Source organism: Odocoileus virginianus, unplaced genomic scaffold, assembly GCF_023699985.2.
Source record: "Odocoileus virginianus isolate 20LAN1187 ecotype Illinois unplaced genomic scaffold, Ovbor_1.2 Unplaced_Contig_4, whole genome shotgun sequence".
NCBI lineage: Eukaryota > Metazoa > Chordata > Mammalia > Artiodactyla > Cervidae > Odocoileus > Odocoileus virginianus.
In genome coordinates, this window is record NW_027224321.1 from 2,376 (window position 1) to 19,269 (window position 16,894).

The 16,894-nt window shown below is 49.5% G+C and overlaps 1 protein-coding gene and 1 long non-coding RNA gene across 3 annotated transcripts; one reads left to right on the forward strand and one right to left on the reverse strand.

Moving 5' to 3' along the window:
* Positions 1-2,071: 2,071 nt before the first annotated feature.
* On the reverse strand, positions 2,072-14,329 carry HJURP (Holliday junction recognition protein). Of its 2 annotated transcripts, XM_070463573.1 has the most exons (9): positions 14,170-14,329; positions 13,888-13,954; positions 11,230-11,285; positions 9,446-9,539; positions 8,556-8,620; positions 7,185-7,277; positions 6,509-6,587; positions 3,262-4,831; positions 2,072-2,603 (listed from the first exon to the last, which is right to left on the reverse strand). In XM_070463573.1, exons 1-8 carry the CDS (start codon positions 14,263-14,265, stop codon positions 3,285-3,287), a joined length of 2,097 nt encoding a protein of 698 aa, XP_070319674.1. In that variant the 5' UTR covers positions 14,266-14,329; the 3' UTR covers positions 2,072-2,603; positions 3,262-3,284. The 2 variants fall into 2 exon arrangements, with proteins under 2 accessions (XP_070319674.1, XP_070319673.1); XM_070463572.1 differs by having other exon boundaries at positions 2,072-4,831.
* On the forward strand, positions 14,050-16,683 carry LOC139033826 (uncharacterized). The gene is made up of 2 exons (XR_011486312.1): positions 14,050-15,400; positions 15,494-16,683. It is a non-coding gene; the product is annotated as an uncharacterized lncRNA (long non-coding RNA).
* The last annotated feature ends 211 nt before the right edge of the window (positions 16,684-16,894 follow it).

Sequence of the window (16,894 nt, forward strand, 5' to 3'; positions counted from 1 at the left end):
CTTCACAGTCCAACTCTCACATCCATACGTGACCACTGGAAAAACCATAGCCTTAAGTAGACGGACCTTTTGGCAAAGTAATGTCTCTGCTTTTTAATATGCTATCTAGGTTGGTCATAACTTTCCTTCCAAGGAGTAAGCGTCTTTTAGTTTCATGGCTGCAATCACCATCTGCAGTAAATTTTAACCGTCTGTATCTTATGATGACCTAGACGAGAAACTGTCTTTGCAACTGAAAAAGATCAAAACAAGAATTAAAAATTTTAAATGTTGGGACATCCCTGGTGGTCCAGCAGCTAAGACTGTGTTCCTGATGCAGGGGGCTGGGATCAGGGGACTAGATCCTACATACCACAATGAAGACTGAAGATCTCGCATGCTGCAACTACAAACAGGTGCAGTCAAATAAATACATAAATATTTTTAAAAGGGACATTTGCATTTATTAAAATTTTTAATAAATGCTATGTGTAATCAAAAAGTAAACAAAACTAATGGGTATACAAGTTAAAAAAAAAACAAAACCAAAGGTCACCGTGATACTCTATTATAAACAGCTCCAATAAAAATCACGAGATGTCACAAGTGTTAAGTGACTGCAGATGTTTTGCGACCATCACAGGACTATTTATGTTTTCATCTAAAAATATTAAGCTGTTTGGAATTACTTTTATGGGTGAGTTGAACCATGATTGAATTTGCTCCTCCTAATATTGGAAGGTCTGATGCTGAAGCCGAAGCTCTGTTAACTTGGCCACCTGATGCAAAGAGCCGACTCACTGGAAAAGACCTTGATGCTGGAGAAAGATTGAGGGCAAGAGAAGAGGGTGGCAGAGGATGAGATGGTTAGATAGCATCACCGACTCAAGGGAGCAAACTCTGGGAGACAGTATTCTGGCCTGGAGAATTCCATGGACTGTATAGTCCATGGGGTCTCAAAGAGCTGGACACCACTGAGCGACTTTCACTGGGAGACAGTGGAGGACAGGGGAGGCTGGCCTGCTGCAGTCTATTGGGTTGCAAAGAGCTGGGCATGACTTAGAGACTGAGTAACAATAACAAATATGGAGATGCCAAGTCCTGCTGGTCTGGATTTAAAAGACTAAGCAGCTGTACTTTCTTTCTAGGGCTTAAACCTAGGTTTCAGAGGAAACAACTTCTTTAAGGAAATAGGAAATGTAAAGGAGGATTTCTGGTCATGTCTAAATTTAACAAAAAAATATGAGAAAAATAGGCCTATAAAGGATAAAGTTAAAAATTTTAATTGAGCAACTTTATTCAAATAATTTCCAAAAATCCAGAGTTATGTCAATGGAACCAATTTCATTGAAATTTGCTTTGAAGGGCAGATAAGTGAAGCAAGTTCTAGCATGTTCTTGAGAATTAAGAAATACACAAAAATCAGTTAGTGCAAAGAGGGAATACTCCGAAATAACTTGGCAATAGATTTTCAGCTTTGAGTTTTTCTGACATGAAATTATTTGTCTCTTCCATTCTGAAAGATGTGCCATTCTTTCCTCTAGGGGGAAAAACAAAATTGAGTACAATTTCACTAGAATTCCCAATGCCAGCCCCCCAAAGCTTAACTGTTATTTACTTGTGTTAGTCATTCAGTCGTGTCCAACTTGGTGAAACCTTGGAACCCACCAGGCTCCTCTGCCCATGGGATTGTCCAGACAAGAATCCTGGAGTGGGTAGCCATTCCCTTTTTCAGGGGAAGATATATTTACTCCATTGAATATACATGCATATTTGAGTCATTATAAATACCCTAAGGAATATAAAGGAAAAATAATAACAGTAGTTCCTCAAGCAGGCAGTGCAAACTGGTGGTGAAGACCATGGGCTTTCAAATCCTGGCCCAGCCATGCATGCCTGTATGGATTCAGGAGTGAAGACCACATTTCCTTGGGGATTTCTTTGGTGGCCCAATGGCTAAGACTCCACACTCCCAATGCTGGGGACCCAGTTCAGTCCCTGGTGGGGGCGCTAAGACCCCGTGTGCCACAGCTAAGAACTCCCACGCTGCAAATAAGACCCGGGACAGCTGGAACACACACGCACACAAGACCACATTTCCTTATTTATAAAAAGAAGAACTAGCACCGCCCATTGAACAGAACCTATCTAATCAAAGGGTTCACGTGGGGCTTAAAGAAGGAGGGTGTAAAAAGGGGTCAACACAGCCTGGTACATGGAGGTTGGGTTCACAGCTCATGAAAATTTGGTCATTTTCCTCAATAAATATATAATCTTAAGCACAGAATATTAAGTAGAGAGTCCCTTGGACTGCAAGGAGATCCAACCAGTCCATCCTAAAGGAAATCAGTCCTAAATATTCATTGGAAAGACTGATGCTGAAGCTCCAATACTTTGGCCACCTGATGTGAAGAACTGACTCATTTGAAAAGACCCTGATGCTGGGAAAGATTGAAGGCGGGAGGAGAAGGGGATGACAGAGGATGAGATGGTTGGATGGCATCACCGACTCAATGGACATGAGTTTGAGCAAGCTCCAGGAGTTGGTGATGGACAGGGAAGCCTGGCATGCTGTAGTCCATGGGGTCACAAAGAGTTGGACACGACTGAGCAATTGAACTGAACTGAAAGAAGAAAACAACACAGAAAACGGTTAAGCATGTTTGTATCGTGGTTCTGGAAGGAGCTGTCAAACCAACCCAGTCAGATCCGATCAGCCTGTGGAGTGACATGGAGTCAGATGCATTGTCAGGAGCCCAACGTGTGGTGCGCTGAAATGCTCGCTGGGAAAGCTGGCGCCCACCTGAGGAAGTTTAGGAGCTGACAGCAGCCTGTCCACCCCCTCCTCAGCTTGTCTCTGGAGAACATGGTGCACACGCAGTAAAACTTCAGCTTAAGGGACCCGCACAAGCTGAACCATGGCTGAGGTGGGGGCTCGGGTGGGCTTTGATTTGGAGGGCAGGAGGCTGTGGGCTGTCTCTGGGCTGACTCCTACTCTGTTCCCAGGCAGGAGTGAGAAGTGACCAGAGAGTCGCAACTCCCAGATCAGTTTCACGTCCAACAGCAATTTTCTGAGTGTCAGATAAAGAAGCTGGAAATGGCAGTTTGCCGAGGATGGATAGGGTCTTAAGTGATGCTTTTTAGAAACACCCCCAAAGTGCATTCCAGTGGGAAATGTGTAAAAATGCGGATGTTGGAAGGAGGAAAAGAATTTGGGAGAACGTTTGAAAAATTAACACCTAAGAATCGTCAGACACCCACATTCAGCAAACAGAAACGCACCTTCTTCTCTTCCCATGTGGGCTTTAAGAGTCGACTTCCTCCGCGGGCCTTGGCATGGCTCTGCCCACAGGTGAGAAACCCCAGGGTCCGGCCCCCTCTCTGCACACCTGAGGGTCTGATAATCGGCGTCGCTTTGTGGGGACCTGATAGCCCAACCCGGCAGCAAGAGCAGCGTCTATAGGTGGAGGGGCCCCAACTGTGTTGGAAGCCAGCGGGCTTCTCATGCTCTGCTGGGGTGAGAATGACAAGCTTGGGGGACCCCGACAGCCAGAGTCTGGGTTGAATTTTCCTGAGAAGCCTTCTTTTTGATACTGAACTGCCGCACGTGCTTTATTTGAAGGCGCCTGTGTCTGCTCAGGTGACTCTTGGCAATACTGCTGATGAAGCTTGTCAAATTTTTCTTTAATATCATCGTAGCGATCCCTGGCAAAGCCTAGAGGTTGTACCCTGGGTAGTGAAATGGCTTTGTTGAGTGGTACCGATTTCTGAAACTTTCCCAGATCAATTCCTGGACAAACAAGGTCAACGGTCTGCTCTGGGTGGCCTGGACTGTGTGTGGGGTCAGTCTCTGAAAGTGAGGGGAAGGGACCACTCTTCGGCAGGCAGCTACCCTCTCTGGTGGATCTTCTGCTCAGGCCTTCAAAGGCCTCACTCAGCCTCTTGGCTTTTGATCTGCGGAGAGGGCTGCTCAGCCCATACGCTTCTAAGCCCTTGGGGCTACCAGGGCTCACGGGACCACCTCGGTACACATCCACGACTGAGGAGCCGGGCGGGTAAGTCAGGCTGGGCCGCTTCCCAGGACTCAAGCAATACTCCTGATGAAGCTTGTCAAATTTGATCTCGATTTCCTTAAAGCGACTCCCCGCCTGGCCCTGTAGGATTCTGGGTCTGGAAGCTATTTTTACAGGAGAAATCAACCACTTTAAGGTCACGAATCTGTTTTCCTGATCAAGATGAGACACTGCTTTGGAGTCTAAGTAAGTCAATGACAAATGCTTCTGGGGCATTCCCTGAAGCTCCTTCCAAGGTGAAGCGGATGTATGGATCTGGGGTTTGTTTACTTTGAGAAGAGCCCTTCCTGATTTTGAACCCATCTTAGAGGCAGAAACATCGGGCAAGTTCCCGCGATCTCTTAAGGCCACCGCATCCTCCAGGGGCTTGGAGCAAGGTGGACGTCTCTCCTGGGGGCTCCGCCGAGAGCGCCCGCCTCCTCGGCAGCTCGTTCTGTTCATTCTGCCCTTACACCTGTGCCTCCACCTGGAGTTCCAGTTCTGGCCGATGAGCGTTTTGGTGGAGATGATGCAGGAGGGCCTGGCGCCCAGCAGCCGGCTCATGGAGTGCAGCATGCCCGCGTACAGGTCGCTGAGCGTCGCGTTGCACACGTCCTCCGCCTCAGAGCAGGGGCTGCTTGAGAAGCTGCTGCCACCAGTCCCTTGTAAGGGGATGCCGTTGCCCCTCGGCACCACGGCCAGGCCTGCTGAGCAGGAGTGAGAGGCGTCACCCTCCCTGGGTGATAGAGGCGGCTGGAGTGGACCAGCAGGGCTGTCTTCAGAGGCGTCCCCACAGTATCCTGGAGAAACATACACACAAGGCAAAGCCACGTGACCATTTACAGCCGTCCACATGCAGAGATCGGTTTCCCTGGTGGCTCCCGTGATAAAGAATCTGCCTGCAATGCCGGAGACCCAGTGTTCGAGCCTGGGTCAGGAAGATCCCGTGGAGGAGGGCATGGCAACCCATTCCGGTATTCTTGCCTGGAGAATTTCATGGACAGAGGAGCCTGGCGGGCTACAGTCCATGGGGTCCTAAAGAGTCGGCCACGACTGAGCAACGGACACTTTCATGTGCAGAGATCAGGGAAATGAAGGCTGGATCATGACCAGCATGGGTTCTTTAAAAAAGTTATTAGCTTTAACTGAGATATAATTCACATATAACATTATGTTAGTTTTAAGAGTATAACATTGTGATTTTTTTGTTTTTAAAGCAATACAAAAAAACAAAAGCAACAAAATTTCACAAATATTTGGGAATAGGCTCTTCTCAGAGATTTTTTTTCCTAGTTATCAAAACAATTCACTGTCCACTGACCTTCCTAAAAGGAGTCTTTCTTCCCTGTATGACGGTTTAGAAATGGTTCCCTTGTCAAAGACTAATTAGAAACCAGATAATAATGACCCTGCCTGCCAACAGGAGTGTGTGGGGAAGGGATTTGTTGCTGCTTGGTCGCTCAGTTGTGCCTGACTCTTTGTGGCCCCATGGACTGTAACCCACAAGCCTCCTCTGTCCATGGGATTTCCCAGGCAAGAATACTGGCATGGGTAGCCATTTCCTTCTCCAGGGCATCTTCTCGACCCAGGGATCGAACCAAACCCACGTCTCCTATATCAGCAGGCAGATTCTTTACAGCTGAGTCAGTGTGGAAGCAGGAGGAGGACACAGGGCTCCTGAATACAGCTCTTCGCACAGCTTTGACTTTTTCATCAAGTAAAATGTTTTATATATTAAAAAAGTGAAATCAAACCAACAAAGATGAGGATAACTCTAAAGATGAATATAGGAAGGAAAAATGATCCTATCTCTATGTCATACTGACAACAATCAGAAGAGAAAATAGAATCCAAATAACTGAACATGCTCCCCCTGTGGGACCAGGTCTGAGGATAAAAATGCTGCTTGGAGATCCGGAACCTTCTTCGGTTCATGGTCGAGCCGAGTCGGTACCAGGTGCTATGACTCTGAGGCTACTTGGTGCTTTGCGACCAACCATGAGTACCATTTTCAGGTAGGAGGGAGGCCACTCTGGAGTCAGGGCAGGGGATGAAGGGCTCAGAACCCCCCGGGGACAGGTCAGAGGATCCAAAGCCAGGGTGCAAGGGGCTCCTTCAGGCTGCACGTGGGTTGAAAATGGACAACAGATTCCACTATGTGAATTAAAAAAAAAAAAAGTCCTTGAGTTCTTACTGATTCTGGAAAAGTTAGAAGAAGGAAAAGCATGTTGGGGAGGATAAAGTAAGGGGTAAAAGGGGTACAGAAGGGACAGAGTTCAGCCTGTTTTACAGAAGAATGCCAACAAAGGGGACTTCCCTTCTTAGAGAGTAATAATGCACCACTGACACGCACGTGTCTCTAACAGTTCATGGTGATGAAACATGCCCAGTGAACACGGGTGGGGTGAGGGACGGTGCCCAGCTAAGGCGCCGTGGAGCTACTGAAAGTGAATGGGCTGCTTCTGTGTCACACTTACCCTGGGCAGGTCCGGTGGGTGAGGCCAGTGACGGGGCCAGGGTCACACGGGTGTCCTTTCTCTCTCTGTAACCAGCACACTGAAACCAAAGCAAATGACTTTAACAAAAAGAAAAGAGAAAAGTCGCTCAGTCACGTCTGACTCTTTGTGACCCCACAGACTGTAGCCTACCAGGCTTCTCTGTCCATGGGATTTTCTAGGCAAGAGTACTGGAGTGGGTTGCCATTTCCTTCTCCAGGGGATCTTCCCGGCCCAGGGATCAAACCCAGGTCTCCTGCGTTGCAGGCAGACGCTTTACCATCTGAGCCACCAGGGAAGCCAAAGCAAATGACTTTAACGAAGGCGTTGCTAAGTGTCAGCTCTGGCTGCCCCCACCCCCCAGCGCCAAGCTCACAGGAACTGCCCCCAACCAGCATGACTGAACCGGGATGAACTATGCAGCTTCAAAGCCCTCTGCCCAAGGGCTGGGGCCCTAATGGACCCTGTGAGCTGCCCAGAACACGGTGGGTAGCCGATTCCGCTGCCTGAGGGGACAGGCATCGGGGAGGCTGTGAGCGAAAGAGTTTGGAAACTGAGATGGTCTTTACAGGATCTGGAGTGAACCAGACATGATCACACCTCACTGGGTCTCGAGCCTATGGTTTGCTCTGAGGGCATACTCAGGTACATAGATTACCTCCAAACACCCTTCATCCTGCAGGAGGATATCCACTTGCGTCAAGTACTTCCTTCTCAGCTCATTTTTCGAAGGGCTCCAGGGCACTGCAGGCTGACACCGAGACATAAGTCAGTATCTGTGAGCGCTGGTGGGCATGGCTGAGCTCTGGGATTCGGGAACACACTGGCACGGTCATCAATGTATATGGGTTTACACGGAGTTCCTCGAAGTCACTTCTGCACTTCCTGCTGTTAGCAGGACAGAGTGTTCCAGCCCCTCTGAAAATCTACCTGACCTGGAATCTGAGTCTAGGGAATTTACCCAGTGGGACCAATTCAAAAGGAAATAGACAAAACATACCAGTTTGGAGAAGTTTTTGACAATATGACTAGCATCAGGAAAAAAAAAAAAAAGAATCAATAATCTTAGGTGAGTTTAGGACACACTAGAAGGACCGATCCCAGCTGGTGTGTCTATCAGACAAGAAGTTCAGGGGCTTCCCCGGCAGTCCAGAGGTTAAGACTTTGTGTTTCCACTGCAGGGGGCATGGGTTCGACCCCTGGTCAGGGAACTAAGATCCCATGTGCTGCATCCAAAATATAAAATCAGAAAAGAAAAAAAACAAAAAGCAGCTCACTGTCCAGCTCTGGGGACAGGGACAGTGGCCCCTCCTGTCCCTCACCTGCTGTGCACCGTCTGGGGCGGAGTCAGGGCCCGGGGCTGCAGCCCCAGGGAAAGGCTGACACCTCGACTACCTACTTCCCTTCACTACCACTCCCACAGAATACCTCCAAAAGCACCCCTCTCCCCCTCGCCGAGGGCCACCCCCCGATTCTAGTTAGACATGACAGGTCACACCTGGGTGCATGGGAAACCTCTGTACTAAAGGAATGAGTTTAGAGGAAAACCACACGTCAGCTCTTCTAGCATCTGACCCAGGTGGCAGGTCAGAGACTTGGGTAGATTCTGTCCCGTTCATTCTCGTCCATCTCGAGGGCTGACCTGGAAACACTCCCCAGAGCACCTCCCCTGTGACACCGTCTCTACGGGGTGTGACAGACCTAGAACCCAACTCTCCACACGGCGAGGTCCTTCAAGGTCAAGGGCGCACTGGGAACCACAGCTGGGGTTGTTCTGTGTGCAGAGGGAGCAGCACCCAACACTGACGAAGGTGCAGTGAGACAGGCTCGAACCCAGGCCGTAAGTGCTAAACTGAGAAGGGGCAACATGCTGCCTTAGGGGAACTGAACAGGGGGTGCTGAGACTTGAGGGGTGGCATTAGCAAAGAGTGAGCCTCAGAAGGGGCCTGGAGGAACATGCCCGTTATGAGAATGTTCACCTGTCCCCAAGCCCCAACTCCATCCCTTAGTTACAAAAGGCAGGGCTCACCATTAAGTTCCCAGCAATCACTTCTTCCTGGAAGAAAGTTGTATCAGCATCACTGCTTTTTGAATCTAAAAGCAAAAGAGGAAATTTCCACCAGAATGTCTTAAGAAAGCATGTATATTTTCTCCCAAGGATAGTTTTGGCATTACTTGAGTATATACTGCAGTGAAAACTCCTGTTGCTTCAAGCAGTCCCTTGTAACAGGGATGTGGTCATCTATCGCCATGCAGAAAAGCCATCAGAACAGGAATATGCCCTGAGTCAGGGACACCAGGAAAGCAGCTTTTTGTAAGACCGCTGCTCTTTCGATTGCCTCTCATCCTGAAAGCTGAGTGCCTGGAGGCCAGCACCATCTAATAGAAGTTTCTGCAATGATGGAAAAGTTGCCCCTCTGCTGTCCAGGATGTCAGCCATGAGCAGCACATGGTGGCTGAACACTTGGAATATGGCTAGTGAGGCTGGGAACTGCATTTTAAATTTGACTTCACTTTAAATGAATTCGAATAGTCATGGGTGGCTAGTGGTTACCTCACTGGACAGTTCAGCTCAAGAACCACTTCTAATTATTTTAAGGAGCCCAGGGAATTCGGGGACCTAAGGCTTTATGGAGTTGAAATCTGGATTAATACCGGTAAGCCAATGACACCCATGAGCAAACATCTCTGAGGTCTTTCTGTGTCCAGCACCACGCTGTAACTGTGAGTGAGATGGCTCCCTGGATGAGTTGAGAAGGAACCACCAAGGGACTTTTCAAAGGTTTTAGTTTTTCAAATACACTTGGGGAAAGTCCTAGCGAGGAGCCTTGGACTTGGAGTGTGGAGGCAGACAGAGGCACACGTCCCGCCATGAGTCCCCCCACCCCGACCCGGCTTTCCAGCACCAGGACCACTCACTGTCGGCTGGTGTGTTGGGTGGGGACAGCTCGAGATCTCCAGCTGGGACTGGCACGGGCCCTTCTGTCCTGCCGTCCGTCTTCACCGGAGAGACCTTGACAAGATAAGCTTGGTTCAGACGCAACGTATTTCAAAGCCACTGTCAAGTAAAACACCTCTGATACCCCCGTTTAGTGTATGAGAGAAAAGGCAGTTTTCCAGGGGTTTCTCTTCTAGAACATTCCAGCATCAAAGGCCTCAAGACTCCTAGCAGATAGTTGAGCTTCCCCTTGGAGAAGGAACAGAGCTTTCTTCCTCTAGTGGTGCCCAGGGCTGCTGTCTCAGAAACCACTTGGACGGTGAGTTATGGGAGCAGGAAAGTGAGAATGACCAGGTCTAGCTTGGCCCTGGCATGGCGGTAAGCTCGGGGCCAAAACCACACAGGACAGCACAGTCCCCAGATCCTCAGGTAGAAGTTGGAAACTCCAGAGGCCCCTGGGGGACTTTCTGTGACTTTTTATCTTAACAGTGACCGGATCTCCATGTTGTAAAGGCCTACAATTCGTTTAAAAGCTTCAGTGTGTGGTGGGACCCCGGCGTGAGGAGTCGCCTTCCAGCTGAATCCGGCTACAGGGCAGTCAGCTGTCTTGACCAGGACTCAGGCTGTGGCATGGTCAGCAGGCCAGCCCCAAGGAGGTGGTACACTCCTCGCCCGCCCCCCTGAGAGCCTGATCTGCCCACCAGCCTTTCTAGTTGTATTGCGTTGCATTAGTCACTCAGTCGTGTCGGACTCTTTGCGACCCCATGGACTGTAGCCCACCAGGCTTCTCTGTCCATGAGATTCTCCAGGCAAGAATACTGGAGTGGATTGCCATTCCCCTCTCCAAGCCTTGCTAGTACCCATAACTAATGCCATGGATGGGCTCTTGTTAGGGAAATTTGAGAATTCAAGATGCTGGATTGTCTAAAATCTTTTAGGCCCACCTAGCTTTGCAAGAACCAGAATGAGAACACAGCAAGGCCTGTCCCTTTAAGAGCAGGCCTGGGGCATCACCTCCTAGATGTCTGTGAACTCTGCCTCGGGAATGTCACTGCCTTAGCCTCGGGAGAGGTGGGACCTGATGGAGTTTCCGGAGCTGTCCCGTGTCTGGAGGCGTCACAGTTGCAGAAGACATGCGCCTCATTAAATCCTTACACACAAGAAATCAGGGCAGGTAACGTGAGAAAGGGGCTTCCGTGGTGGCTCAGACCCTAAAAGAATCTGCCTGCAATGCAGGAGACCCTGGTTCCATCCCGAGTCTCAGCTGGCAAAGAATCCGTCTGCAATGTAGGAGTGAGTGAAGTCGCTCAGTCGTGTCCGACTCTTTGCGACCCTGTGGACTGTAGCCCACCAGGCTCCTCCGTCCATGGGATTCTCCAGGCAAGAATACTGGAGTGGGTTGCCGTTTCCTTCTCCAGGGGATCTTCCCAACCCAGGGATCGAACCCAGGTCTCCTGCATTGCAGGCAGACGCTTTAACCTCTGAGCCACCAGGGAAGGGGTTGGCAAGTTCCCTTGGAGAAGGAATAGGTTACCCACTCCAGTATTCTTGCCTGGAGAATCCCCATGAATGGAGGAGCCTGGAGGGCTCCAGTCCACAGGGTTGAGAGTTGGACACGGCTGAGCGACTAAGAACACAAGGTGAGAAAACCATGGAACAACGCCCCCCAGTGGCCCCTGGGTGCAGTTCCAGCTCATCTCCACCTTTATTCACATCAACCTTCCTATCCAGCAAGGCATGCTGGCAATAAAACGACGTTAATTACCTGCATGCGTCCTGTGCTGCTACTCTTCACTAGTCTTCCACCCCAAATTCGCAATCCTTAAAAAAAAAAACAAATAGTAATTACCACTTAAGTCATCATGAACACTGAGCTTCAGCTTAATTTGTACTCAAAGGAAACCTAAGGGACAGGCAAAGGAAAGATCTAATAAGATCAAGATATAACTAAGTCACATTACTGACATTCTCTTGTTTCTCATCTTTGTGAGGTTGAAAGTCTCAAAGATGAAAATCTCATCTCTGTGAGATTTCAAAAATCCACACCTGACAAATTTATCATGAACGAAAATCTCTCCTGCCTGTAGGGAGCAGCTCGTTGAACCCAGGATTAAGCCAGAAATGAAGCAGAAACAAGGAACATACGTATGCCAAGCACTGTCCTCAAAACACATATATTGAGAGCAATCTATATACTACAGAGAGCAAGAGATACTAAAAGCACTTTTTAAGGGCTAACTTTCTACTCCATGGACAGAATAAGTGCTTTCTTGGGGCAATCTACACATTATAGAACAAGTCATAGGCACAGGAGTAAATGCTGAATTTTGGAGCCCTGCACTTACTAGCCAGCAGAATCTGGGCAAGATACTCCCCAAATCTCCACTGGCTCCTAGGTAAATTCAAATTAATAAAGAATGGATCACTGAGTTGCGAGGTTTGAGATGGTTGTTGATAACAGCTGCAAAAATTCACTTGGGGCTTAACTGTTCCAGGCTCTAGTCTAAACCTTCTCCAAGTACACCCCATTCAGCGTTCACAACTCACAGACACATGCCTTGTACGCTACTTCTAATTCCTCTGGATAGACACTCATCAAGTTCACTGTATAGATGGAGACAGAGGCGAGGAAAAAGTGAAATAACCAGCCCAGGCTATTTGTCCTCGTGGTGTGGCCAGGCTGGGAACCCAGGGGGAGTGACTCTCTACTACGCTTTTTGGCCTTTCCAGAACAGAGTGATCCCTGAATAGAGATGCTTGGACTCTAATCAAATCTTTGCTACTTTAGCTGAGTGACACGGGCAAGTTCCTTGACTTCTCTCTGCTGTAATCTCTTCCATGAAACAACAATCTTAATAGTGCCTACCTTGCAGGGTTGTTGAGAATCAAAAACTTGTGACTGTTAGAAGCTTACCCTACAGTGTAGACTGGAACTTGCTTTAAATTACAGGGATTCGCCCTGCAAGGGTGGTCAGCTAGCACGTAATCAGGAAGACCACTCCCTGAATACCTCCCAGGGAAAGCTACAGGTCAGGGGAGCTGTGCTCCCATCAGCTAGGAGTCTGTAGGAACACAGAACCACCGAATTCACATTTAGCATCACTGTCAGTGAATCTGTTTGTACAAGCCCTCCAGGTCTTCCACATGCTAAAGTGCTTCCTGCTATGGCTACCATTCTTGTTTTTATCTAACTGGAGTTCGAAATGAGTTTTCACTGGTGAAATTAGTGATGTTCAAGATACGTGGAGTGAGCAAAATATTCCAGACACTGCCCATCCCTCCATAAACAGGTCAAGGGAACACACTAAAAAGCCTGTTGATAGCACACTTAGGGATGATTTCTACATACTCCTGTGTCCAGCCTTCAGGTTAGACACAGGCCAGATGAACAAAACTTACCGTTGGAATACATTAGCTTCTGACTATAAAGACTTCTCACCTAGGGTGTGTCTGGTCCAGCTAAGAAAGCAGAGCTAGGATTCCATTTCATCAGGAACTGATTTGTGTCTGTCTGCCCAGAACAGGCTCTAAGATTCACTTTCATTAGTAGGTAAAATTGAGTCAGTAATAAGGCTGAAGGGCTTCCTGGGTGGCTCAGCAGTAATGAATCTGCCTGCAATGCAGGAGACACAGGAGACATGGGTTCAATCCCTGGGTCAGGAAGCATCCCCTGGAGGAGGACATGGCAACCCACTCCAGTATTCTTGCCTGGAGAATCCCATGGACAGAGAAGCCTGGCGGGCTACAGTCCACAGGGTTGCAAAGAGTCGGACACGACTGAAGCAACTTAGCACGGATGCACAAGGCTGAATGATAGACACTGACCTCACCCAGTGCAAACTTTTTCCAGCTATTTACCCAAGAGAATAAATGATTTAAGTCTGTTTGCAACATCAACCATCAAACAGGATGGCTTCTCCTTAGATGCAGGTCAAATTCCAAAGTACTCAGAACCTCAAATCAAACAGGTCAAATAACAGTCAATAGAGTGTTCACTAGTGCCAGGCTCCAGCTGCTGTAACTATCACAATATCTAGCCAAGCAGCTGTTACTGTCATTATCTTTCCACTTTACAGATGAAGAAACCAACTCACAATCTGGCTAAAGCAATGAGCCCAAGCTGAGATGGCTATTAAATGACCAGCAGGGATGCCAAACCCAGACAAGCGCATTTTTAACCAGGATGCATCTATGTGTCATCGGAATTCTGTCTTCATAGGTAACTGTTGGAAATAGATAATTCAAGTGATTGATAGGTTCAAGGGAACTAGTGATGTATTAATGCCTATTAGGTGAACAGGTTTATTTTCCAAAACAGCAGGGACAGCATTTCAAACTCTATTAAGACACTATTCCAGTTACACTCTTAACCATAAATAATTCAGAAAGTGGGGGGTGGTGGGGTGGTGGTGCTGATTCGTACCGTGGGGCGTCTTGTAGGTCAGCGTGGACATCTGAACCACTGGGCCGTCCTCGAAGGGCTGGTTGTACTGCGGGAGAGGAAGAAGGGGCATCCCATCAGATCGAGGGCGGAGAGGAATCCCTGACCCGGGCTGAGAAGGCGCCAGCGCGAGGCTGTAAGTCTACGGAGCCCCGAAGCACCCCCCACCCCAACCCCCCTGCTCCCCCACTCCGACCCGTCCCTCTGCCCCACGGTCCCTGCCTCCTCCTTCCCCCTCCATCCCGCTAGCGGGAGGGGCCGCACCTTCTCTATCAACTGCTGCATGCGCCTCTGGAAGCGGCAGCGGCTGTCCCTGAGCTTCCGCAGCAGCTCGTCCTCCGCCAGGACCTCGCCCTCCATGGCGCAGAAACCTGAGACCCACTCCAGCAGGAAGCCGAACAGGGAACATCGGCCCGCGTAGCGATTCAAATAGCTTACGCCCGCCCTTCCGACACGCCCCTCAAGTCTCCCATTGGCTGTCTCTTGAAAGACCGATCGCTGATTGGGTCTTTCAAACAGGTGGCGTCTCTCCCTCCCGGCCAATCCGTGCCCGCGTTTCCGATCCCGCCCTGCCCGTGGCGGGCCCAGGCAGCGGTTAGGGGAGGAGGAGGGGTGGGGGTATGGGAAGCGGTCTGCAGCTGCGCGCTGGGAGTTTCATGGCGCCCTGTTACTTGGGCTAGCCCGGTGCCTGTTCATCAGTAGAGCCAGACGAGTAAGATTTCCCCTGTCGTGAACCGGAGATGTCCAGGTGACCTGCCCTGGGACGCGATGCCTGTTGGTGGGCGGGAGGCAGCCCTTCACCTGAACCTGGCCGTGGACCCTGCCCGGGGGCCGGTTTCCTCGCCCCTCCCGCCTCGGGTCCTCGTTGACGAGAGCTGAAAAAGACATCACGGAATTACGAACACGCAAGGAGGCAGGAGAGTGAACGTGCATTTAGAAAATAAACGTCCCACGATCCAGGAAACTCGCAGACGGTATTTGAATTAACCTCCTGGCACATAGATTTCATACATGGTTTTTGTTGCATACTGGACTCCACTGATATTAATTTTGTAGTGTTTTCTCTAGAGAATGGATAACTCAGCGCCATCACGGAGCCCGTATTTGTGTTTGCACTGATGTGATTATACCATAATATGTGATAAAAATGAGTATAACTTGGAGCAGGATCAGGACTCTTGGGTGGGGCTCTTCACCTCCTCTCAGCCTGCACCCCCATGCTATCATGCGATCCAGCAGATATTAGGGGAGACGGGGGAGTGAGAACTTCAGGGCTCATGTAGGAAATATATTTCAATGGACACAGAGATATGCTACCCAATTCACTCTGCCCACTTCCGTGCCAGGCCCCAGCGGCCAGGAGGGTTTTTCCTGGGCACCCGCTGCTGTCTTCAAAGATTGCCTCAGTTGTTGAGAGCCCCTCACCCACGATCCTGCAACCACCGGGCGGCCCAAATCCAATAAGGGCTCCGGGTGGGAACCTGAAGAGCTCCAGGTTGGTCTTTTCAGTCAATAAAAAGCAATCTGCTGGGCCATCCTTGTTAGTTCACCTGAAGAAAACGGACTGGTCTTTCCCTTCCTTTCACAGCCACAGTCTGGAGGACACTCCCTAGCAAACATCCTTCACCTTAACTCTGTCTCCCCGTCTGCTCCCAGGAGATTCCCACCTGTAACAAGCACCTTGCTGCAAGTGGCCCCTGAATCTATGCATCCTGTTTGTGGTTTTCCCAATTTTCCCAGTTAGGCTCAGTTTTCTGTCCCCTCCTCCCTTGGGAGTGCTCATGAGTTTAGCGTGCTGTGTCCTAGACTCGGTGTTTTCACATAAGTCCGTTTTAGACATTTAACTCATCACATTTAGAGACTTGAGAGGTCCCAGCTGACCTCTCCTCGGACTTGGTCCTCACTCCTAGGAAACCACTCCCGGGGTCCTGGGCTTCCCTCCCTCACTTCACGGACTTGTCCAAGGATGTGCTTCTACCCCAGGGGCTCCTGAACAGCGTCTCAATCTCAAATCGGTACCTTTAATGGAACATATCCACTTTGGCCACACCCCTGCGAACCAGCTGAAGCAGCATTGACCCCCGCTGGTCTCCCAGTCCCCAGTGACGGCTTCCCACGTGCCACGATCCAAAATAGTGGCCCAGCTAAGGAAAACGGAGCCCTCCACGATGCTCCTAATTTGACACCATCCCTCCAAACACCAGGGCTTCCCTGGTAACTCAGTTGGTAAAGAATCCACCTGCAATGCGGGAGACCTGGGTTCGATCCCTGGGTTGGGAAGATCCCCTGGAGAAGGGAATGGCAACCCACTCCAGTATTCTGGCCTGGAGAATTCCATGGACTGTATAGTCCATGAGGTCGGCACGAGTCGGACACGACTGAGCGACTTTCACTTTCTCCGAGCATCACTCCCACCCTAGTAATCTAGACATGTGGCCTCAGGAAACAGACTGCTTTGCAAGCTCCTTCCCCACACTCCCCAACGCCCAGGACGGATGACGAGTCCGGTCCTTCCTCGGCAGCGGGAGAGGCTGGTTGCCGCACCTCCGCGCCCCCCGGGGGTTCTATGGTAGGTGGCACCGCCGCCGCATCTCCGCCTCTGGTTGCACTTGCGCAGCGCCCTCTGCTGGCGTAGCCGGAATCTTCACCCTTGAAGTGCTGTTAAAAGGACTTAGACAAAGGAATCAATTCTTATTTGAATGGTTGCACGTCCGCTTTTGTAAAATGTGCCACAATTTTAAAAAAATATATGTAATAAATGGAAATGTATTCTTCTCAGAGCTGCCATGTGCGTAGTTTTATCTTGGAAAGGGATGGAAGTGTCGCTACCTCTTATTTCTGTGGTCAGAGGTGCAGCTTTTGCCTGGTCCCTTTGTTGACACAAAAACTGCTATCTAACAGTGAAAACGTCGCCGGAGATAAATTACTAACCATAGCATCAAGCTGATGCCCTCCGCTGCGAAGAAAAGGGTTTACTTTCTTTTGTTGT